The sequence below is a fragment of the Silurus meridionalis genome, chromosome 15 (genome assembly GCF_014805685.1).
Source record: "Silurus meridionalis isolate SWU-2019-XX chromosome 15, ASM1480568v1, whole genome shotgun sequence".
Classification (NCBI taxonomy): domain Eukaryota; kingdom Metazoa; phylum Chordata; class Actinopteri; order Siluriformes; family Siluridae; genus Silurus; species Silurus meridionalis.
In genome coordinates, this window is record NC_060898.1 from 5920001 (window position 1) to 5945236 (window position 25236).

The 25236-nt window shown below is 37.6% G+C and overlaps 1 protein-coding gene across 15 annotated transcripts in view; it reads right to left on the reverse strand.

Moving 5' to 3' along the window:
• Nucleotides 1–25236, reverse strand: part of LOC124398484 (transcription factor 4-like) — a 146547-nt gene that overhangs the window by 22563 nt on the left and 98748 nt on the right. For all 15 annotated transcript variants that reach the window (XM_046868737.1, XM_046868733.1, XM_046868729.1 and 12 more), the window contains 4 exons: nucleotides 6478–6583; nucleotides 5129–5262; nucleotides 4335–4470; nucleotides 1044–1114 (listed from right to left, as the gene is read on the reverse strand). In XM_046868737.1, coding sequence (XP_046724693.1) covers nucleotides 1044–1114; nucleotides 4335–4470; nucleotides 5129–5262; nucleotides 6478–6583 — 447 coding nt within the window. The remainder of the gene's footprint in view (nucleotides 1–1043; nucleotides 1115–4334; nucleotides 4471–5128; nucleotides 5263–6477; nucleotides 6584–25236) is intronic.

Sequence of the window (25236 nt, forward strand, 5' to 3'; positions counted from 1 at the left end):
TTGATAATTTTTCACTGTCACTATCGTTATACATTATCTGTATTAAAAAAAAACATTTATGTGCTTGCTAGAAGTCTCTGTGTTTCGCTATTATCCGCTTTTTTTGTACTTTTTTCTATTTTTTAGTTGCTTAGTAACAGTGTTCTCACAACGTGGCAATGGTATGGTTCGTTCATTTTGACATGTTGAAACCGTTATTTTAACAGCAATATTTTAACATGTACAAAATACAGTGTGTGCAGAGTGTAATCCAGGTTAAATAACAATCAAATTGACCAATAACATACCCTCTTTTGATGAGGATAGCGTTACGAAACGATTGTTAAAATATTGAATTATTAACATTTTTGTATGATACGTTGGGACATACGTTGGGATGTACACATCTCCCGCCTTGTGAGTTTTTGAAGCCCGATTTTAGCTCTAGACTCTATAGCTTTAGGTCTACATAAATATATACTATAATGTTAATACAATACAGTAGTGTAAATTGCTCTGTTTTGCTAAATTATGTACTGTAATGTGTTAAATTATTAACACATTAACGTATACTACCCCATACTGATCTCCATTCTTTAAGACTCCTAGGTAGGCTAAGCCATGTCTAGACTAAATTTATTGCTGAACTTTGTCACTGGTTCTAAACATGTTACACTACAGTATTTGAAAACAAACTCTGGCCTGTATAGTAAATTTGTTGTTTATACAAAGGACAGATGATATTGAGACAAATGTGATTGTGTTTATGTATATATATATATATATATATATATATATATATATATATATATATATATATATATGCGTATATTGCACATAGGTAGTAAATGTTTTTCCTAACGCCTAACTATTATTCCTAACATTTTGGACATGACTATTACAAACACTATGGTTACTCTGATAATGGTGATTCTGCTTTAAAGATGCTATTTTTTTATTTAGAAATTTGACATATTTGTTTGAAGTGTATAGCTGTTTAGGATTTAGTGTAAGACAGATGAGTGATCTGGTGTATGTGTGTATTAGTGTGTTTAGCCACTCACCGAGGCCAGGGCCTTTCCTAATGCATCCCCAGTCTGTGAGCTGCTTGCAGCTCCACTTGCCCCTCGATTAGCTTAAGAAAGAGAGAAAAAAGGTAAGCATGCTTTCTCACAGTTGTCTCCCTTGCTGTCACTCCAGCATTGTCTGTAGGGTTTTTGCAAATCAGTTTACTATTCTAGAGCTGATACATGGGAACTGCCTGTAAGCATTTTTTGAATGTTCGTTTTTTTTCAGGGATCAATTTGAGTATTACAATGTCGAATCAACTGACTGGTTTGAAACTGCCAGCGCTCCCAAAGCTGTTGTTGTGTAAAGCACACAAATGAAATTATTGAGCGTGCTGCTTAGACAAACCACATCAAATACTAAAATGCACATCACAAGTGGGCAAATGCTCCTTGTTTTCCCTTTTAGCCTGGTGAATGTGGTGTGTGTGTGTGTGTGTGTGTGTGTGTGTGTGTGTGTGTGTGTGTGTGTGTGTGCGTGTGCTTGTGTGTTTATGTACACGTGTGTCAGTCTGAAATTTGACCATGTTTCTCAAACTGTAACTTACTTAATATAATGCACTCTATTCACCCCCACACACCCCCACACACACCCCTCATCTTGATGTTAACTAAAGAAAAAATCCAACAAGTTAAAACCCATAAAATGTCTGTAAACCTGATTAGCAACACACCTGCAGTCACTAATGTGGAACATATGAACCCCTGTATGTATACATTTACACACACACACACACACACACACACACACACACACACACACACACACACACAATTTTTCAGTATGAGTCTATTTACACAAATTTCAAAATTATGCTTTAAATAAAAAAAATCAAAATAATTATAATTAATCCCTGTGCATATGAAAATAAAAAAATTAACGTTAAGTTTAATATCCCTTCTACACATGCCACCACTGATTCCAACATCATCCTACAAGTTGTGTGCCATTAAATAGTGGAAGGCTCATTTCTCCGTGAAAAATCACAAAATTCACCCATTATCATATGTTTTAAAACATAAACATGTTTAATTTTGTAAATAGCTAAGCTGAACTGATTCAGAAACTCAAACTATTTTTGAGTCTGGATTAATTGTGGATAAAACGATACAACGTCATCTCGACCATTTTTATCCTGCCATCCTGTCACATGGTGCTGCTATATGTCGAATAGGTATAAAGAAAATCTAAAACATTGATGTTTAATGTTTGCAAAAGTAAAAAAAAAAAAATTACTCATATTGAATGATTTATTATACGTTTATTTATAAAGCATTTACCACTTCCTGCCTATAAAATGAAAAGACTGGTCCCTTTTGTCACCTGTGTAGCAGCTCAAGTTAAGGTACATATATGCATATTGCCTGGGACGAATTGCGATGTTCTGGTCCTCTGTACGGGACTTATTGTCGGATCTTCTGAAGACTCAGATCTAAAAGGACCCACTGAATGATTCGTCACTTTCACTGTCTGTCAATCATAGCAGAATTAAACTTGCTGCTCTTCTGCCAAAAAGGTTATCCTGAAACTGTGGTTGGATCTGTTTACTCCGGTTTTATTAACTTGGATGTCCTACTTAGTGGACATTGCCTCCTTGGAATGTACCACAGCCAGAATGCATGGTGCCAAAAATTTTCGGTTGGACATTATTGAGACTTTATCAGACCTCCTGAAATCCTGAGATGTATTGTCATCTCGCTACTATTGTTTCGCTCATAGTTTTACTTTTCTGGCATACAACCTATATTGTTATTTAGCATATTATTTCATCTTTTATTATTATTTTAATATTATTAATATTTTTTATGTGATTTATGCATATGGGCAGATCTTGGGCTCCGTTGTAAAATTTATGAATCTAAAATATTCAATAAATAAACAATTATAATAAAAAATACTGATATTGTCACATTATCCAGGCCTGACAGAAACATTCATATTAAAGGTACAATTTGAAATACAGATGTGGCAGTTGTCTGGTTAAGTTCCTGTATTTTAACAGACTGTATAGTGGACATCGAGGCTGTGCTGGATATACTATGAGAAAATCTGAGGATAACATCACAACCAAGGACTTAACTTGAAAGCCACAGGGAAAAGAAGGAGGAACAGACTGAGAAACAGTTGGAGGAAAGACATCATCAAAGAGTTGAAAAGATGTGGCCTTAACTAGAACGGCATGGCAGGAAAAAGTTCAAAACAGGGCATGTGGGAGAGCATTTAGTGATCGCTGCACGCAGAGCCATAAGTGCAGCATTTATTTATTAGAAATGATACTATTAGAGCGATCATGTAAAATTATAAAACGCTCAGTTTAGAGTGAAGGTCACATTTAGTGCCTATGGCCTTAGTAATGTAATTCATTTCAAATCCAATTGCCCTCACTGGTTTGAAGTACTTTAACTCTGATCGGGTTGGTTTGTAAAAGGAAATTCAGATGTTCCGGTTCAATAAATGTTGATTGTCCGAATGCTGTAATTTTGGCAGTATAATTCCAGTCAGAATAAATAATACTGACCTGTACTTCGTTAGTCGATAAATATACAAAAAAGTGTACTTGTGTGTGTTCATGTGTCTCTGACCATATGTGTTTGATAAAAAGTAAACATGTGGCTTTTTTTTCAGCCCCATCATCCAGATGGACAAATTTGGAATCAGTTATATTGTGGTTTGGTATGACCTGATTCTGAACTCTCAATCTTGACATGCTACTTTTTTTTTTAAACCCCTTCCTACACACACACACACACACACACACACACACACATACACAGAGTAAGCATTGATTGCTGACGTAGCAGGAAATAGCAATACTGCATTAATAAACTGAGTTTACGGAACGTGTTGTTACATAACATGTCCTCTCACAAAAATGTGCCAATAAACCAATATCAGGAACTGTCCAACAGCCTGTTTTATACTTGGTTTATCTTTAATAAGCAGGACTGCACAATTCAAGGGGATGTTTTTATAAAGGCTTCACGATCAGATCTAAAAGGAATCATATTTATTCCTGCACAGCTGTATCTTATCATAACACAACATCCAATCTTGATTAAAAGGCATGTCTGTAATCGACTCACATCACACTTTAACAATACAAATTTCTTTCTTTCACCAATGAGACAGCTCTGTACACCATACATTTTCTAATCCCAGTTCTTTTCCAGTGCATGCAGTCCTCCCTTTGAATTTATTTTAACTAAGCACCCAGTTACCTGAGGTCAATCTGAATCTCAGAAATCAAAGTCACAGTGATGCTTCGAAATCTAAAAGTATAATCTTACGCATAATGCTGTCTGTTCCATTTGTGGTCGCTGTGCAGGAGGCGGTGCTGTAGTGATTTGTGCCATTGTTGCGATGAAAAGTGGACATCGGAGGAAGACTGGGGTTAATCTCAGCCGAGGAGTGTGATGGGTAACTCTGAGGAACAAGAACGTATCATTGGTTGCTAATTACAGGTGATGTTCTTTCACATGTTCTGACACTTAGACAACTTTATTTATGCTTAGGCGTGCTCTTTTTCATTACACAACTCATGAAAGAAATACACAGAAAGAAAACTTTTAACTGCTTTAAAAAAACAGGTGGAGTTATTAGAGTACAGCTTATCTCCATATCCTTATATCAGTTGCTGCAGGATAATGATTGGTTATTGTATCATCTATCTAGCTTTAGATAGTAAAGACTGTAAAAATAAATAAATAAATAAATAAATAATGTAATACTAATAATAAAATAAATAGATCCAAAAACAACAATACAACACAATTCTGAAAAAATGTACATTTAAATTAGAAAAATAAAATGCAATGTTATATTTTGCATATAAGAATTATACTCATCTTATTGATTACAAAATTGTATAAATAAAACTGCTGTCAAAATAACAGGTCAAACTCCATTAAAAAAAAAACCTCTTCAAATGAAGTTATAGCTATTACAAAAAACAGCTCAATACTTCTAATCTACCGAGCTAGCTAGCTACAGTATGGATTAATAAACGTGTAATAAAACTCTAATAGATTAGTAATAGACACTGACAGGAATGTAATAAACTAACAAGTGTGCAATAACCTACAAGTCTCTCGTGTGGGTGCAAGCCGCAGTAGCTGCTGCTCTGAGGGCCATGGGAGGAATTTCCCAGCATTCCACTGTAACCTGCTTGATTCATTCCACTGGAGGAGCTCCATGGGTCTGTACTGTGATGACCATCTGAGAGAGTGAGAGAGAGAGAGAGAGAGAGAGAGAGTCATGATCAATTCCAGGCATTTAAGTTACTTACCTTGGTATTACTGAAAAACCCTAATGTTCACAAATACACACTCTTAGAAGAAAAATTATACAGACACAAAGAAAGAATCCTTGAGAGAAACCAGACTAAAAAGAGAAGTACAACTGGGAAACACTGGATAATAGGATTATACATAATTACAGTCAATACAGTCCTAAATGTGTTTAACAGATATGGAATGTGTGTACGAGTATGAGTGTACTATAAATAAAAGAAACATCAATAATGAGAACAAGGCAAGTTTTTTTTTTAAGTATGCAGCATTATTAAAAATGATTTGCTTTTGTTCAATTTTTGACCTTTGTTTACTTAATATGATCAACAGAAGGTCATGTGCCACGAACAAAGGTGAAAAAACAAAGCATTAGCAAAAGTGTACAAAAGAAATTATTAGACACAGTAAAGTTTGTGGACACCTGAGCATACGATTGGTATGTGCTTCTTGAAACATCCTATTCCACATTTAGCCCCTATTTGCTGTTATAATAACCTCCACTCTTCTGGGAAGAAGTTTCACTAGATTGTGGAGTGTGCTCATTCAGTCATAAAGGTGTTATTGAAGTGGGGTACTGATGTAAGGTAAGGAGGCCTGGGGTGCAATCATACCAAAGGTGATCAATATAAATGAGACCAAAGCTCTATAGCAGGCCACTCAGTATCTTCCATTCCATTCAATGTAAACCATATCTTCATAGAGGTTGCTTTGTGCACAGGGGGCGTTGTCATGACAGGTTTAATCTCCTAGTTCAAGTGAAGGGAAAATGTAATGCTATGGCATCCAAAGACATCCATTTATACAATTGTGTGCCTCCAACTTTGTGACAGTTTGCAGAAAAACCACAAATTGCTGGTGTCCATATAGTGTATATATATCACACAGTCTGCAATCATTGGTCAAGAAAGCATTGGCATCATCTCATACTGGGTGACATGCATGGTACTTCGGAATCATGCACTGTAGTGCAAGTTTATCCAGTGATGTACAAAAGTGAGTGTTACGCAGAAACTGCTTGTGAGAAATCTTTAGAGTATCAAAGTTGAATGATTCACAGTTACAGGTTCTAAAAGTTCACCATGAGGGATATTTTGATTTTGATCAAATACATAATGTGATGTTTATACATTACGTGTGGTACCTGGCATAAAAAAGGAGGTGGGGAAGCTGCCACTGGGTGCTTTAGAGCTTGGATAGCCCGGCGAGTCTCGGTTATAATCTGCAGTGCTGGCTGGCGGCGCGTATACCTACAGACAAAAAAAAGCACAAAAACAAAAAACGTTTAGATGCTATTCTGAGTTAAACTGAAAGGATACAAACTACAGGACCTGTAAATTATTTCACTGGAATTCTGCTGCATGGCATAAACAGAAATTTGAAAAGCAAATAATAATACAAAAAGGGAACTATTATATTCATATGCATTCTATTCTATTCCATTCTATTCTATTCTATTCTATTCAATGACTGTTGTGAAGATAAACCTAGCACCATGTAGTGAGAACATGGTGTCACACTCTCCCATTTTATCTCTCACTCACTGAACAGTCCGATCCAAAAATGCTGACTATGAATGAACAGTGCTATGAAGACATCAGAGTATAATACTAATAAAGACAGAAAGACACGAGAAAGAAAGAAAAAAGAAAAAGGGAGTGTATAGGCATATGTGTGTTTTTCCGGCTCCATGTCACACACCCCAGGGGTTAACACAAAGCATTACGGGCTCAAGGAGTTTTATTGCGACGTAGAAACTAAACCCCAGCTGGAATTCTTCCTTTCCCATGTAGCACCTTGCACACACACATGCACCCACACAAGAGCGCATGCACACACACACACACACACACACACACACACACACATTCCGATGTCTGTAAATGACATCAGGCATTGGTTGGGGGGAGGCACCGTGGGAGAAAAACGGGACAATAAGGAGACTTTTGTCAAGCACATAAAAACAGGAGGATGTTGACTGACCCACTTACATAGTATATGCATTCACACACACACACACACACACACACACACACACACATCTATAAATCAGATCCATATAGGAAGAATATAAACATAATTAAATGACTATAATGTTCTAGCATGGTAGGTACTTGTTATTGAGACCTAATGATACCAGTGTGTATGTGTGTGTGCGTGCACATTTGTGTTCCTTCCTGTACCTTCCCCACATACCACATGCACCTGTTTATGAAACTGCAGACACAAACAGTGCAAGAGACGAATGGAAATAAAAAAATGGACATGAGGGAGAAAAAAATTAAGAATGGGGTGAACGCAGAGCAGAAAGTTACTTATTATTCGCTGGTGTTAGAATGTTCATCCATCTGGTCTGTGTCTAATGATACCTTGCTCATTCTTTCATCCTTTCTTTACACACACACACACATTTGAGGTGGCAGCCCATTAACCCCTTAATAACTGAGATCAAACACAAACATACACACACGTGTGTGTGTGTGTGTGTGTGTGTGTGTGTGTGTGTGTGTGTGTGTGTGTGTGACTGTGTTTGTGATCAGGACCAGATGTTTTGGAATGTGTGCAGTCAGTCACGAAACTGCTCCACTCCTTTCTCCATTTCTCTCTCTCTCTCTCTCTCTCTCTCTCATCCCTTCATCTCCCTCCGTGTCCACCAACCCACACCAACACACAGAGCCCTGGTGCACCTGTGCAGGGCCTGCACACACTAATAACACTCTCCAGACATGGGTCTCTGGAAAACAGATGAAACCCAAAAAAAGATGGAAAAAGATGAAAACTTCTCTCTCTCTCTCTCTCTCTCTCTCTCTCTCTCACACACACACACACACACACACACACACCAGTATTTTATTTTGCATTTTCTTTCAGGAGTGTGTCAAGAACTGGGAACGTTAGTCCTGTTACTGTGACGTTGTATATTATTTTTTAGTCAGGTGTTTAGATGGCAGTGTTTCAATGTTATCATGTGTAAAGCAGTACTTATATCATAGAACATTCAGCGGCTTCTGTGTGCATACTGAGTCTTTAAGATTATACACATTAGTATTCAGGATGCAAACCAATGCTTTTCAAACAGGCCCAGATTTTATTTTGTAGATAAAATGCTGAATTAGTTTAAAGCAATAGAGCTGTAAGCCTAGCAAATGACTGCTCAGTATACTTATTCTTCCAGATATAATATTCTTTACACTGAGATCACTGCCTAATCTCCCTGATATGGCCATTTGCCAATAGTTAATACACCCAAACTGCTGCATCATATGGCAATGTTCAAACTTGGTGGAAGGAGCTATCTGCTCTCTTTTACATACATCAGTTTAAAGATGCCCATTATTGGCTAATGTCACTGTGAGTCTTCTTCTTCTTTCGGCTGCTTCCGTTAGGGGTCGCCACAGCGGATCATCCGGCTTCATACGGCAGGGTCCTCTACATCTGCCTCTTTCAAACCAACTACCTGCATGTTTTCCTTTGCCACATGAACCTCCTCCTTGATCTTTATCTTTTCCTCCTTCCTAGCGGCTCCATCCTCAGCATTCTCCTACCGATATACCCCATGTCCCTCCTCTGTACATGTCCAAACCATCACAATCAGGCCTCTCTCACTTTGCCCCCAAAGCATCCGACATGCCCTGTCCCTCTAATAAACTTGTTTCTAATCCTGTCCATCCTCGTCTCTCCCAATGAAAATCTCAGCTCTGCTACCTCCAGCTCCACCTCCTGTCTTTTACTCAATGCCATTGTCTCTAAACTATTCCAAATCACAGGTCTCACCACAGTCCTATAAACTTTCCCTTTCACTCTTGCAGGTACCCTTCTATTACAGGCTAATGTCATTGTGAGTGATGGGAGAAAAAGTATACTATTCCTCCCTGTTATAAATGCATAGCCAGAGGGAATAGATAGCTGTGGTATTGTCAGGATTTAAACTTGCCATCTTCTAATGAGAGCAAACATGAAATGCAAAGCTAAAATGTCATATTGTTTACAGGTCTTGATTGAGTCCCTACTTGTATTTGTCTTTAAATCTTAGTCTGCCTAAGTAAAATATAAGGTCATGGTGCCACTAAAAGGTATGCTGAAGTTGATTGTTGGTTAGTGAAGTTAGTGGTTAGAGAAAGTTTCTGTTTATTGAAAACAATTTTTTAGGACAACAGAATTAAATATTAAATAAATATTTTGCTGTAAAATGTGTTCCATTCTACCTTTGTCCTGTATTCCCTAACATGAGTGTTGACCTCGTTATCCGAATTGAATAAACTAATTGATCAACTGAAAATTCCCAACCCTAGTCAAGATGGTGTAAATAATTTATATAGCAGTGTGATGCCATCATAAGGAATGAACACATTTAAGGAAACGTAAAAAAATTAGGTGAATTAACAGACTGGCTTATAAGAAGTGTTTCTAACTGCAGAGCATTCAGATATTTGTAGTGACATTGGGAACAAAAAATTACATATACAATTCCCATCTGGGACGTTCCCTAGAACAGACACGACTCATTATGGCAATTACATTAGTATATTAGATTTGACCACCAATTTCCAAAAAAAAATCACGAATCTGTGCACAAAACTAGATACATTTTTGTCCTAAACATTTTTAAAAGTATGTACATACAAATGTGTAAACGTGCTCAAAACTATTTAAATAAAATGCTTAATATTGTACCAACTCATTAACACATGATAGACACACAAACACACACACATGAAGGAAAATGAATTTCTATCCCACTTAATTGGAGAGGAGGAGCTGCCCCTTCAACTACTGAGTCTCTGCTTAGTATCATGACTGCTATTTCCAGCACTTAAAGAAATGACATCATTTACTCCGAGACACACACACACACACACACACACACACACACTCTGTTGAAGAGTTTGGCACGCAAGTCCTTTACAGGGAGCTGTAAGGGCTGAATGACTAACAGACAGGTTGGTATGTATTTTGGAGGAACTTCATCAAAGCCACCTTCAAATCAACACACACCAAAAATATACAATAATACACATCACACACTAATACAATTAAAATCTGGGATATGTGTGTGTGTGAGAGAGAGAGTGTGTGAGAGAGAGAGAGAGAGAGAGCGAGAGAGAGAGAGAGAGAGAGAGAGAGAGAGAGAGAGAGAGAGAGAGAGAGAGACATAAATCCGGAAGGAAGTGCCACCCCTCAGCCTGGACTTTATTCTATCAACCTGCAATTGCCTTAATGTTCCCCAGATGTAGCTCTGTCTCTCTCTCTCACACACACACTCACACACATACACACACAGGCATGCAGGCCCGAGGCCTGGTTTCACCATCAAACACTAATCGATTCCACATGAGACAAAACAGAGCAGGGGAACACATGCTTGAGCATTACACACACACACACACACACACACACACACACACACATATACACACCCCTACACCCACAAATGCAAAACACTTGAATATACACTCATGCACCCAAATGTGCACAAAAAGAACATGAACCCATGCACATCCATGCAATTAAAGACAGATTACACACACACACACACACACACACACACACACACACACACACACAGCTCCCTGAGGACTCCTTGCTTCCTGTGGCTTGATTAGAACACACCACGGGAAGACAAGTGCCTCCCTCTGCAGCCCTGCACCTGTGACTGTGTGTGTGTGTGTGTGTGTGTGTGTGTGTGTGTGTGTGTGTGTGTGTGGTAGAGGGAGTTGAAAAGACAGCTCTTCACACAACACCAGGGCAGATGTCATTATGGTCAGGAAACACTTTTTACGCACAGCTAATACAGACAGTGATACACATATCCACAGACAATCTGTGTGTGTGTGTGTGTGTGTGTGTGTGTGTGTGTGTGTGTGTGTGTGTGTGTGTGTGTGACGTTACCCAACATTACTGCACATACCTCTCGTTCTTTCATCTTGCATTGTGTAGTCATTCTCTGTGACACGACAGGGTGTGTATGTGTAATGAAAGTGTACATGTAGAAAACCAAATCATTAATAAACGTGTGTGAACAAAACAGGCACAAATGTGCTCTTGCAGCTCCAATAGAATGAGTACAGCAAACATCTCTCTCCAATACTGACAGACAGACAGACAGACAGACAGACACACACACACACACACACACACACACAATTCACATGATGAAAAGCATAGCTAAGCATAGGGTTCTTTTTTCATGAGCCAAAACACTGAAGCTAGACACACACACTCAGATATATAGAGAAAGAAGAAGAAGAAGAAGAGAGAGAGAGAGAGAGAGAGAGAGAGAGAGAGAGAGAGAGAGAGAAATGGATGGAAAAAAAAGACTAGTGAGTTGACAGATGCAGAAGTGGCAGTATGTATTTGAGTGTGTGTGTGTGTGTGTGTGTGTGTGTGTGTGTGTGTGTGTGTGTGTGAGTGTGTGTGCTAAAGCATAATAGCTGTAGCACATTAGGATATTATATAGCTAACTGCATATATCAGGTACAAAACACACATGAATACAATGCTATAACACCACTGTTAGTGTCTGGATCACATTTAAAATATCTCCAAATATATTCAGAGCCATATAGAACGTGGCAACACTAGAAAGCTCATACACAATAAATCAGAATAATAAAGAGCAACTTGCAGAGCTCCTGAGCTTGTGCAGTTCCTCAACCTCTGCTACTTCACTCGACTATGCAACCACAAGCCCTGTGGAACTTTCCTGTGAGATTTCTGGGTTAAGTGACCGAATGAGCGAGTTAAATATTTCAAAAACAATTACGTCTTGCAGACAACAGATATTTAAAATTGACAACGGTCACTATCTTTTAGTATCTTATCAAATTTACAAAAGATTTGCAGCAGTTTAAAACATTTCTTCAAAGTTTGCTGGACACGTTATAACAGTCTACTACAAAGCTAGACCTGCTGCACTGCTTGGAGTCCAGCGACAGTTTTTTCTGTAAATTCTAGGTCAGTTTGCACAAAAGAAATATAATTTGAATCATTGTTTGGGTCAGGCTTTTGGAGCAAACCACCAAGAGCATTCATAAAAATGCCCCTCGCATTAGTTTCTGTATCTGTTATTAACATTTATATTAAGTAAATATACATGTGTTCTGTTACATATCTACACACATACATTATCTACACACACACACACACACACACACACACACACACACACACACACACACACACAGTGTTCTCAATTTCTTAAAATATACACCATATTATACATTATTCATTATACATTATGCAAACTGATGTGCACTGGCCATTGTGACAAATTTAAACTGAAATCTACGACATAACTAAAGTGTGAAATGAGAATTAAACAAGTAAAATGAGAAAAAAGTAAAAAAATAAAAAATACAAATAAGAGAACAATTTTAAGGAAGAACATGGGATGGAAGGCTGAAGGCACAGCTGCATATCCAAGCACGGCCCAATTTGAGCTTGTTTACATGGCTTTCTACAAATGATTTCAAGATGTTGAAAAAGCTCAGGGGGAAAAGAGAGTCAGAGCCAATCGCATTCTGATCAAACACACAAAACTAAATAATTTTCAGCTTCTAATTATCCGTAACTCAGATAAAATAAAGCCTCTGAAACAAGGACTTTTACAGTAGGGTCCAACAATCAGCACTTAGCACCAGTCCACTAGATATAAACTAATACAGCTTAATATTTAACAATTTCCACAAAAAGTTGAACCAAATATCTTCATTTTTCTGTTCAATCCAATAACAGGACATGTAAAATGTCATTGAAGTTCATTTTGGATTTTTTTTGTTATAGTTTAGACTTAAGAGACCTAATATATTTATTAACACATCTCAAAAAGTTAAAATGCACACTATTGATACACAATGAATGACATTTCATTAAACAAAGCGTAATGTAACTGTTACCCTACCAGGGTGTATTATTTAAAGATCTGTTTAATGGAATGTTTGTGAGAGATGTTTGCTCCTGTTATGATTAAGGTTATCAGAACTTAAATAAGGCCAAAGTCATGAACACTCTTCTATACTGAATAAACTACTGACACTGGAGACTCCTTCCATGAATGCCAAATAAACGTTTCTTTACAGAAACCTTGCTCTATATAACAAACTGTTTGATCTTAATTGCATTATCATTAAGAGTGGCTGCTATAGAACAATAATCAACACACCACACTGTGATGCACATAAAATAATTATAATAAAATATATGCCCCTAACCGGTCAAATTCAGTAGAACCCCTTTACTTGTATGAGATCATTATAATATTCAAATATATAACATGAAGTAAACTTGAATTTGTGTGTGTGCGTGTGTGTGTGTGTGAGAGTGTGTGCATGTTGCCATGGTGACAAGAACTCTGGATAATGAGAGAGCTCATCAGGTTTAACGGGTCTGCAGCACAGATGGCATTGGAAAATAACAAGAAAAAGGGGTGCTGTTCAAATAATCAGCACTGTATCTACCTCACACAGTCTAGTGCAGTACCCCCTGTCTTCTTCTCCTCTTACTCCATCCCTCACTTTTCTCCATTGTTCACTATATTAGGTAACTGCAAGGTAGCAAGTGTGCCACTGTGCTCTGATACAAAACTGTGAATTCATGCAAACACACACACTTACTTTGGCTCAGAAATGACAGCCTCTATTAAAGTGACTGTGAGCATATATGTGTGTGTAATAAATAGCCAGCTATCACACATGCACATGCAAACAAGTGTACTCACAAGAACCTACACTTAAGACAAACCATTATGGCAGCTGCTACCTCGAAAGAGCGCGAGCAAGTGCGAGTGAGAGAGAGAGAGAGAGAGAGAGAAACATTGTGATTATAAAGACATTGTGATTAAGATTAAACACTTCCTTTATCCTTTCATTCTTTTACAGTATTGTGTGTTAGTGTGTAACCAAAATTTCACTATTGTTATCTTGTTTATTTATTATGATTATACTTTTCACCCCCTAGTGGAAACTGCAGGAAATTTCCATTGGTACAGCACACACACACACACACACACACACACACACACACACACACACACACACACACACACAGGTCAATTTCATGAGACTTGTGATTATTTACCATGACAGAGATTACTTTAGCTGTAAAGTAACTTCCTGGACTCTTTCTGTGTGTGTGTGTGTGTGTGTGTGTGTGTGTGTGTGTGTGAGAGAGAGAGAGAGAGAGAGAGAGAGAGAGAGAGAGAGAGAGATTTAGGCAGTTTATGAATGCCATTCCCTATGGTGGGCCTGGAAAAAACACATTAGATTTTCCTCCATACTCATTTCAATAAGCGAGAATCTAATGCATCTCTCTCTCTGCATTAAAACCATCTGTGTATTCATGCATTCATAATGACCTCTCAGTTGTGTCCACAATAATAGGAATAATCCTCAGCCTCAATCCATAGGAGAGTCTACACATCCAATCTCCACCTCAAATCCATCTCCATATTCACCTCCCATCTCTATTCCCATATCCATCTCCATATTCACCTCACATCTCCACCTTAAATCCATCTCCATATTCACCTCCCATCTCTATTCCCATATCCATCTCCATATTCACCTCACATCTCCACCTCAAATCCATCTCCATATTCACCTCACATCTCTATTCCCATATCCATCTCCATATTCACCTCACATCTCCACCTTAAATCCATCTCCATATTCACCTCCCATCTCTATTCCCATATCCATCTCCATATTCACCTCACATCTCCACCTCAAATCCATCTCCATACTCACCTCCGATCTCTATTCTTATATCCATCTCCATATTCACCTCACATCTCCACCTTAAATCCATCTCCATATTTACCTCCGATCTCTATTCTCATATCGATCTCCATATTCACCTCACATCTCCACCTTAAATCCATCTCCATACTCACCTCCGATCTCTATTCTCATATCGATCTCCATATTCACCTCACATCTCCACCTTAAATCCATCTCCATATTCACCTCCCATCTCTATTCTCATATCGATCTCCATATTCACCTCACATCTCCACCTTAAATCCATCTCCATATTCACCTCCCATCTCTATTCCCATATCCATCTCCATATTCACCTCATATTTCTACCTCATATCCATCATCATATTCACCTCCCATTTCCATTTCATATCCATCTCTATAATTCACCTCACCTCTCTATACTCATATCCATCTCTATAATTCACCTCCCATATCTATCCTCATATCCATGCCCATAGTCTCACATCCAATCTCCACCTCATATACATCTCCATATTCACCTCACATCTCCACCTCATATCCATCTCCATATTCACCTCCATCTCCATCATTATATCCATGTCCATACTCTCACATCCAATCTCTGTCCTCATATCCATCTCTATGTTCACATAACATCTCCAGCCTCATATATATCCTTGTCCATACTCTCACATCTCTCTATTCTTATAACTTTATCTTCTTTCCACTGCATTTCTTAATTCTATAGCATCACTCCCTATCTCCATCCTTATTTGCACTGCTATATTCACATCCTGCATTCAACTCCATCCCTCTGCATCCTCACCTCCAATCTCCATCCTGATCCCCAACTTCAAATCTCTCAACATTCAAAATTCAATAAATCCAGCTTCAGCCTCAATTTTCTTTTGTGTATTCATATTAATATTTATAATATAATAATTTCTTCACCATACTCATATTGTACATTATCACATGCTCCATCTTTATTTTTTACTTATTTAATGACTTTTAATTGAGACAGAATATTAGCAGTGGGAAGCTGCTAATTGAATGACGCTGAAGAGCTCAACATCTGCAGCTTAGTTATGGTGGTATTTGAACTCACAACCTTCTGATCAGTTGTCCACTGATCTACCATTTCCACTGACTTTATCTTTTGATTTATCTTCCAATTTATTTCCATTCATTTCATATTCACCTCTGTCTCAGTGGAATTACAGGTAGCCCAGCAGTTGAAAGTTCTTGCTAGAATGTTGTGCTGTTGTGAGACAACCAGAATTGCCACCTAAACAAGGCGTATTAAAACCCTTTTGCTCAGCTCTGTCTATGGGATGGAATTCATTTGCCTCAAATGTAAGAAATTAAAACAAAAAAATACAATGTCCATATTCTTTCCAATTGCTGATCTTTAGCATCCATCCACTCCTAACATCCCTACCTTCATCTCCAGCTGTTTCCACCTTCAACCCCATCTCCATCTTCCCATCTTTACTGTCGCTTCTCTAAGGGAATTTTCCTATTAAGCTTTTTTATTATTTTTATTATTAATTTATTTCCTTTCAAATCACATTAGTTCACAATAATATTTAGACATTTCGCACAAACAGAAATAATAGAAAGAAGATTTTGCAGAAGATAACAATAAACCAACTGATGGAAGAAAGAAGAAAATAAAAAATCCTGTTTCATAGACTGATTTAAGGAGGCAATTCTCCATGCTGTCAGATCAGACAGTGTATAATGTTTGCGCCTAAGTTAGCGGAAGGCAGAACGACAGAAAATAAAAATCACTCTATTAGGAGGGAGGCGGTAATTAGAAAATGAAAATGCAGGTATTATTCCCATATTTCCACAGGTGACAGATTTTCACTTTGCTTCTTATTTTATTATTTTCCCTCTGCCTTTCAGGTAGTGAGATTTTGGCAAGTGTTCGCAGTGTTTTCCTCTTTGAGTTTAATCTAATTACTGCCATATGTGTGAGGCTGCCAGAGTCACTTACAATTCGCTCTGTCTCACTAACACACACATAGACACACACACACACACACACACACACACACACACACACACACACACAGTTGGTCAGTGTTCAGTCTAACATTGAATAAGGTCTGCATTACAATATATTATATCTGTAAACCTGGCAATAACACACTAACACACTCACAGCTATACAAGCGTGTGTACATACATTCGCATATATATGTGTGCAATAATGAGAAATATTCTCATATACGGTTATTATGGAGTCCAAATAAAATTTTACACATAAAACTAACTAATTAAAATTTGCAATATAAAGTATATTATTATATTTATTTTTGGGATGCAAAATAATGCAAATTAATTACAGGTAATGAAATTAAATAGTCAGACAAGTAAGAATTATTGTGTGCTTGTGTGTTTTTGTTGCATTATACTTCATGCATACATTCTTACACAAATAAACACACATGCACAGTGTTTTTAAATAGTATAAATACCTTGGTGTGTGTGTGTGTGTGTGCGTGTGTGTGGGAGCGAGAGATCGAGAGACAGTGGGAGAAATGCTCTTGACCCACAGGAAATACACAGCGAGAAATAGGCGGCAAGATGGCTGCCATCCAAGCCCATCACTATGGTGATATACTAAAGGAGCTTTTCATGGGGCAGATGGATATTCTGTAATCGGATTGGTCAGAACACGTCGCTAACGAGGTGGTCACATGGCCAAAATCTGTTACGCGAATGCTTTCCGATTGGCTGGGACATGACTTAACGCGCAGCAGGAGGATGACGCAAAGTCACGTTGACAACTCATGAGGTGTCCAAAATAGTGCTTGGCACCCTGTTCATTGTGCTGTGAAACCTCTAGAGAACGGAAAAAGATTGATTTTTCAGTAATAGTACACTGTAAACTATTCTGTGATCTCATAAACACCGTCACAAACATCTCACTAGCATCTGTTCATAGGTTGGGCATGGCTAGGGATTACACTGGGATTTTGTACGTACACTCCAATATGTAGCTGTTGAATTGATGTCTTATTAAATAGAGAGTTCACAACAATACAATTATAAAGACAAGCAACTGTCTAGTTGCAGTAGTTATAGTGAATTATTATACTAAATATTCATATAATGAAGTGATTCTATTAGACATTGATCACATATCTATTAATTGTACTACTCCACTAGCTATTTACATGAGCCAAATGCAAGAGAGAACAGCCATACTTATATATAGAACAACTGTTGTCATCGGCATTACGGGTAACATGCAGACTCGAACCTGCAACCTAGAACAACAGTGCAGCGCGTAGTGAGTCGGGTGAAGCTTGAAACGCAGTCAGATGGTGCACTGTTCGGAACATGAAGCCAAATCAATTTTCAGAGGATTAGCAGCGGAGATGAGAGGAAATCTGGAATGGTTTAAGCAAGGCTGCAGACAGACCTTTGGAAGTGCTACCTTGGGAGAAAGGGAACAGAGGGGGGGCGGGGGTGGTGGGCAAGTGAAGGAGTGGAACGACACAAGCGCTCCCTCTTTTTTGTTCTTGGTCTGTTTATCTATGTGAAATCCTTCTTGGACAAACATCGCTAATCATGATGTGATGACTACCAAAGATATGAAGGAAAGAGACAGAATAGGAAAATGGGAAGACAACCATGGTGAGATATCTGTGTGAGTGTGTGTGTTTCTGGATTTTGGAACGCAGAGAACCTGCTTAGTTGTTGCGGAGCTGGTGAGACGCCAACTGGCTCTCTGACAGTCCATTAATTGCCTCCATAAATAATCAATTGATGGGAGTAATTAAGGGAGATCTCAAAGTTTTAGAAAAACATTCTTCACACACACACACACACACACACACACACACACACACACACACACACACACACAATTCTGAAAAACAAAACAAAAAAACACTTCCTTGTTTCTCTCACTTCCATAACCCTCTACTCCCCCCAAACCATCTCATGGCCATCTGCAAAAGCATGTGCCATCGTTACGCATCTGCATCCCACACACACACATACACACACACACACACACGTCCTCTCTTGGCAGACTAATGCAACTCTGTTACCACAGTCTTTGTGTAGCTGTTGTTAGCACCCGTGTTGTTTTTGCTGTATTTAGGGTGATGTGCCGCTCGTACGACTCACACTTGCATGTCGCCAATGTGTTTAGAAATGTAGTGACCAAAACATTAATGTACACATCTGGAAAAAAATGCAACGTCCATACTGGGCAAACATACACACACACACACACACACACACACACACACACACACACACATATATATATATATATATATATATATATATATATATATATATATATATATATATATATTACAGGAGCAAAGGACCATAGACACGGTTAAATATCCCGATGTTTAAATATCTATAATAATAATATCTGCTAAATGCCACAAATGTAAATGTATTAACAATAATGATAGATTTTTTGGTTTAATATATAAATAAAAGATTTTGCCACTAATCTTGAACATGCTTTCTCATGCCGTATGTGCAATGACAAAGCTTATGATGGGGCATTGTCTGTGTTTGGAGCCATCTGTGCAGGTGGTAACATGACACAGAGCAGCACAAAATTATAAAAGGGGTTACGTTTGAACAAATACATTTACAAAGAGGCGTGGTTAAATGTGTTGTGTGTGGTTAATTATGTTGGGTGTGGTTAATTTTGTGGGGCGATATCCAATTGAATCTTTTCGATTACTTTAAATACTAAATGAGTGCAGTGCAGCATGCGGAAACATGCAGAAGGCCAATGATCAATATAGGTGAATGAAGTCAAACACACACACACGCACACACACACCCCACAAGACAAACATTTGCAAATAATTGTGTACCTATAATTTAAACAATACATGAATTAATTAATAGTAAAATGTTTCGGCAATTTTATCATTGGTTTCTAGAATATGAGTCTCACTGTAACTAAATGCTCGCGAAACACTAGGTACACAATTATTCGCCAAAATATTAAAATAATAATTATTATTGATTATCAAGAGCAGTAAATAAAAATAAACTAAGTCAATACTAGTTGTGACACCATTTTTTATTAATAAACGCCATAAAATACACCTCTAAAACAAATAAAGGGTTATATATGTAGGAGGATGTACATGTGCAGGAAATAATGTGTTATAAAAGCATCCAGTGTAAATGTGTTTTGAGTAGCCACAGCTGAAATGTCTGTTTTAGTTGCTTTCTATTAAATATTAATGATGTATTTAGTAATGATCTATTTATGTAAACAGTTAACATCCACAAATCAAGAAATAAAAAATAAAAAATGGGACAAGACTTATAAGGATCAACTTGAAGTCAGGAAAATACCATCTGTACTAAGAGCGGGTCTCGAGAGATGACACACACACACACACACACACACACACACACACACACACACACACACACACACACATGCAGGTTCAGAAATCCCACAGCATCAGTCCAAATTTAACATGAATTGTGGTGCGTATCCAAACAAAATATCAAAATGATTATGTTTCTCAGTCAAAAAAATAACGTGCTATACATGATATACACAACATATTATTTTTTCCATATTCATATATAAATAACTGATTATTTACATGACATATAACATATATTTACATGAAATATCATGTGTCTTCAATAAGTAATAAATCACGTGCTTCAATATAAGACACACACAAGAACCATATAAGTACATATAGCACTTCATCTGAAAACTTAGCTGACACACACAAACACACACAATACACGCACACACTCTTCATCTTCTCCGTCATTGTTATTTCAGGTTTTAATGGACATTATTTAGACAGCGAATTTACACTAATCACAGCAACATCAAAAACTTCCAGGGTGTAGACAACTGAGGAAAAAAAAAAACCCTTACACCCACATCCACACCCCCACACCCATACAAACATTCCCATATAAAGTTAATTAGGATTAGGATGCAGGCCTTGGGCCTCAGACTCCAAGCTTCCTTATTACGCGAGTTATGAGGCGTAATGATGAACATATGGATAAAAGGCCAATACAGAACGGGCCAATCAGAGGCAAGTTATTCATCGCAGATTGTAATAATAAAATGCGGCAAGATCAAAGCCGTGATTACTTTCATGTTTTTTTCCGTCCACGCTGGAGCTGGACTGTGTATGAGAAAAACAGACATGGCTTTTAGCTCGCTGATCGATCAGCGGCGAGATGCGTGGGTGAGTGTGTGCATGGACCATACGGCTAGCGTTTGGGAAAGCGATCTAGCGTCCTATTGATGTTACGCTGTAGGTAGACTTGGCTCAAGAGAAAGAGGTAGGGAAAAAAAGAGTAAAGTGGGTATGGCATGTATTTTGTCGGAAGTGAAATATGGTGAGGGGGGGACAGAGACCATTTGAACTACTTTGCAAACATAATCCAATCTTTATAATCATGATATACATTATGATGTCATTTGGAGGACAATTGAATTTTGTATTTCAGTGCAATTAAGAATGGCCTGCTTGTGCAGTCGAGTTTTACTAATGCTTAGAAAGAATAAAATAGATCAGCGATTGTATTTTTTTCTCCACAATGATGCATTAATAAATTTGTTTCTCTCCAATTTAAAAACTAAATATATAACATTCATTCAAATATCAAATGAACATCACAAACACATTGATCAATGCAGTCTTGACCTCAAGTAGCATAAATAAATCTCCAGTGTGCCCACTCATCTCCAATATGTTTCTAGACACATACAGTTAGCCATGACACCAGGGGACGTTGTATGTAAGGTTTTGAAGAGAACAACCCTTATATCAGACTCTTTCTATATAATTTGTGGGTGGAGAAGTGTGTGTGTGTGTGTGTGTGTGTGTGTGTGTGTGTGTGCGTGTGACCTATTTCAATAGGATTTACTCTAACAAAGGGTCTCTTTCAGTGCCGTAATCGAGGACGAGTGTGGCACAGCCAACATTAAGAGCCGGAGCGTGGAAGGATGGACTGACAAAGGGAAGGGGAAAAAAAAAGAGAGAATGAAAAACACGAAGTAAAGTGTGAGAAACAGAAAGAAAGAGAGAAAGGGAGAGAGAGAGGACATAAAGAAGTAGTGGAAAAAGAAGAGAAATACAGACAGGAGCCATGTAGTTCGGCGGTTTATTGAAAGTCACGTCCTGCTTGTCCGGATTTTACTGAGCTCTGGCATGAGAATCAAAATGCACACACATATATATATATGCACACACACACACACACACACACACACACACACACACAAGTGCAGCTGCTCCTGTACATCACATTACAGTTCACACGTGTGTGAGAAGACAGGGTAAAACACACACACACACTCACACGCGCGTGTGTATAATACCTCTGGGATCTGGGCTGTACGCTCAATTTGCCTAAGTTCCTTCAGCTCATAACTTCACTCTTTAACTATTTCACTGGGTCTATTTAATATTTCCCACATTTATTCCACACATTTTTCGTTTACTTTATATTATAATACTTCCTTTAATTACATTATTGTATTTTTTTTATTTATTCGTATTCATTATTTGGCGTGTGCCATTGCTTCTTTGATTAGTATGTTCGTATTACTTAACGTATTTAAATAAATAAATAGATTTGAATGATCAAAATAAATAGAATTAAATCATCAATACCTCTGTGTCCATGAGTTACTGATGCCTTGTGTTTCTGCTTTGATTTTACACTCACTAAAATCTACATCTTTAATGAGAGCCTGGAACATTTGAGGCCCCTTTCATGAAGTGTTAGTGTGGACATTGCCCGTGTGCTGCTCTATAATTGGTGGGACGAGGTTTTCTCGCTGAGCGCTGAAGTCCGTCCCAAAAGAGCGCGACTGGGAAGAAAGAGCCGGTGACTGTGTAAGCTGAAGCACGTTCCCTTCAAAAAATGGCAATAAGCATGCTGTGTTGTGTTACTCATTAAAAAAAAAAAAAAAACATTTACAATATTTTGGACATTTTTAAAAGCATTTTTTAACATTTTTTTTAGCTATTCAAAATAAATGTGTAATAATTATATAATAAATAAAAATATAATATATTTAAATCTATTCTATAAATCTAATCTAGGAATATAGTGAGACACAATGTGGCAATCAGTCAACCTGAATTAATGAAATATGTCAATCTTTTTTAACTGCATATACTGTATATATGTGTATATATAAATAAAGTAAATAATGTTCCATTTAAATATCATTATTTTTGCTTTCAACAATCAGTTTTAGATTTTAAATATTAGAACATTTTACCATTTTTAAAGCTAATTTTGCAAAGAAAAGATTCTTGGCACGAGTTTTATGAGAGCTAATTAAAACTTTACGAATATTCAAACGAGCTTTTAGCATGACAATGCGAAGCAGGCTGCGCGTGTGTCGAGGCCTTTTGTTTTTGAGGTGCCTCTTGCTTCTGTTGATTCATTAAATGAGAATTCTGCAATCTCTCCCTTTATGTGTCTCTCTTAACTTTTATTATTCTTTTTATAAATCTCAGAAATTGTCCAATGAATTTATAAATCCCATGCAAAATTACACAAGGAAACTCAAATGTTGTCAAGTCCAATTATTTAAAATTGGAAACGAGGGAAAACATAAAAACGTACACAACGTACAATGAAAAACGGGACGCTATTAAAGTATAAACCGGTCTGCATGTTCCAAAAAATTCCACACACACACACACACCTAAAAAACATACCGCAGTGCGGCCGTGCAGTGCATGCTGCTTTTCGGCGATGCACGCACCATCTCACGTGTGTTTTTAAACTTATTAGAATAAACGATTACAGCGAGATGCTTTGCATAGAATAAAGACGAGCACAATATCATGTATTATAAACAAAAAAATTATCACAAATAAGCAACTGTGCTTACTAAGAAGCCATGGAGAAGCCAGCGTGTGTGTGTTTGTGTGCGTGCGCACGTGTGTAAGGATGCCCTTTCACTCCTGGGCACACACACACAAAAAAAGTATGGGACAAACAGAAACAAAAAGAGGAACAACGTCTAGACACAGAGAGGACAATTCACCTGCGAGAGCATGACTTTTTCCTCACATTTGTGTTTAAAACAAACAAACCGTTAAAGAATGTATAAATAATGGAGAACATGTGGTTATTAAAGAAATGCTGGTGTTTCATTACCACAAACAACTAACACACTATTATTACTAATTACTAATAATCATTAGCATTGTTCTTAATAAATGACACAAAATTAGGGTTCGTTTCCAAACTTCACAACAGAATTTGCAGCTTTTGACTCTTCTATTTTTTTTTTTTACTTAGAAGAAATCTATATAAAATGATAAAAAATAATAAAATAAAATAAAAGGAATAGATTATAATTCACTAGAGACATACAAGAAAGGTATAGCGTGATATTGTTTATTCTTTGGCAAAGGTAAACTGCACAGGGTGTGTGTGTGTGTGTGTGTGTGTGTGTGTGTGTGTGTGTGTTTCCGTGCACGTAATAATGTTGGGGTAGCATAGGGCCTGTGGCCTTCTCACCCTTTTTTCGATTTGAAACACAGACAGCAAGAGAGAAAAAGAAAGCTTGAAAGAAAGAAACAAAGTTACTGAGACAAACAATTTGAGAGAAAAACAAAACTCTTTAGTTCACCTCTCTCTCTCTCTCTCTCTCTCTCAGCTGTCAGTCGTTTCAAGGCCTTGACATCTCACAGGTATGAGAGTAATGAAAGGAACATTGTGTTGCACTGAATCATGCTTCAGACAATCACTGCAAACCTTCTAATTTGAAACAGACTGCACAAGACTCAACTCAAAGCAAATGTTTCCTTTTGAGTTTTTTTATGACCTTTTTTTCGTCATTTTTTCCCCTCTGTCTTTCAAATGTAAATCGTGATATATTCAGTTAAGTCGGAGAGCACGGTGGGCATTTTTTCCAATCTCTTTCAGAGATGACACCAGCTGATTTGCTCTAAACAGCTCCAGATTGAATTAAGACGTTGCTGCGGATCTGGTTGTATTTTCATTATGACCCATTTAAGATAATTGAAAAGAACTGAATCCACGCTAACGGCATTATGGTGTGAACGGCTGCAAATACACTGCATGCAAAAGTAAGCTCTCTACACACGTCTTACTGTCTCACAAGCACGTGCACGCACACACACACGCGCGCACTTTGGTAA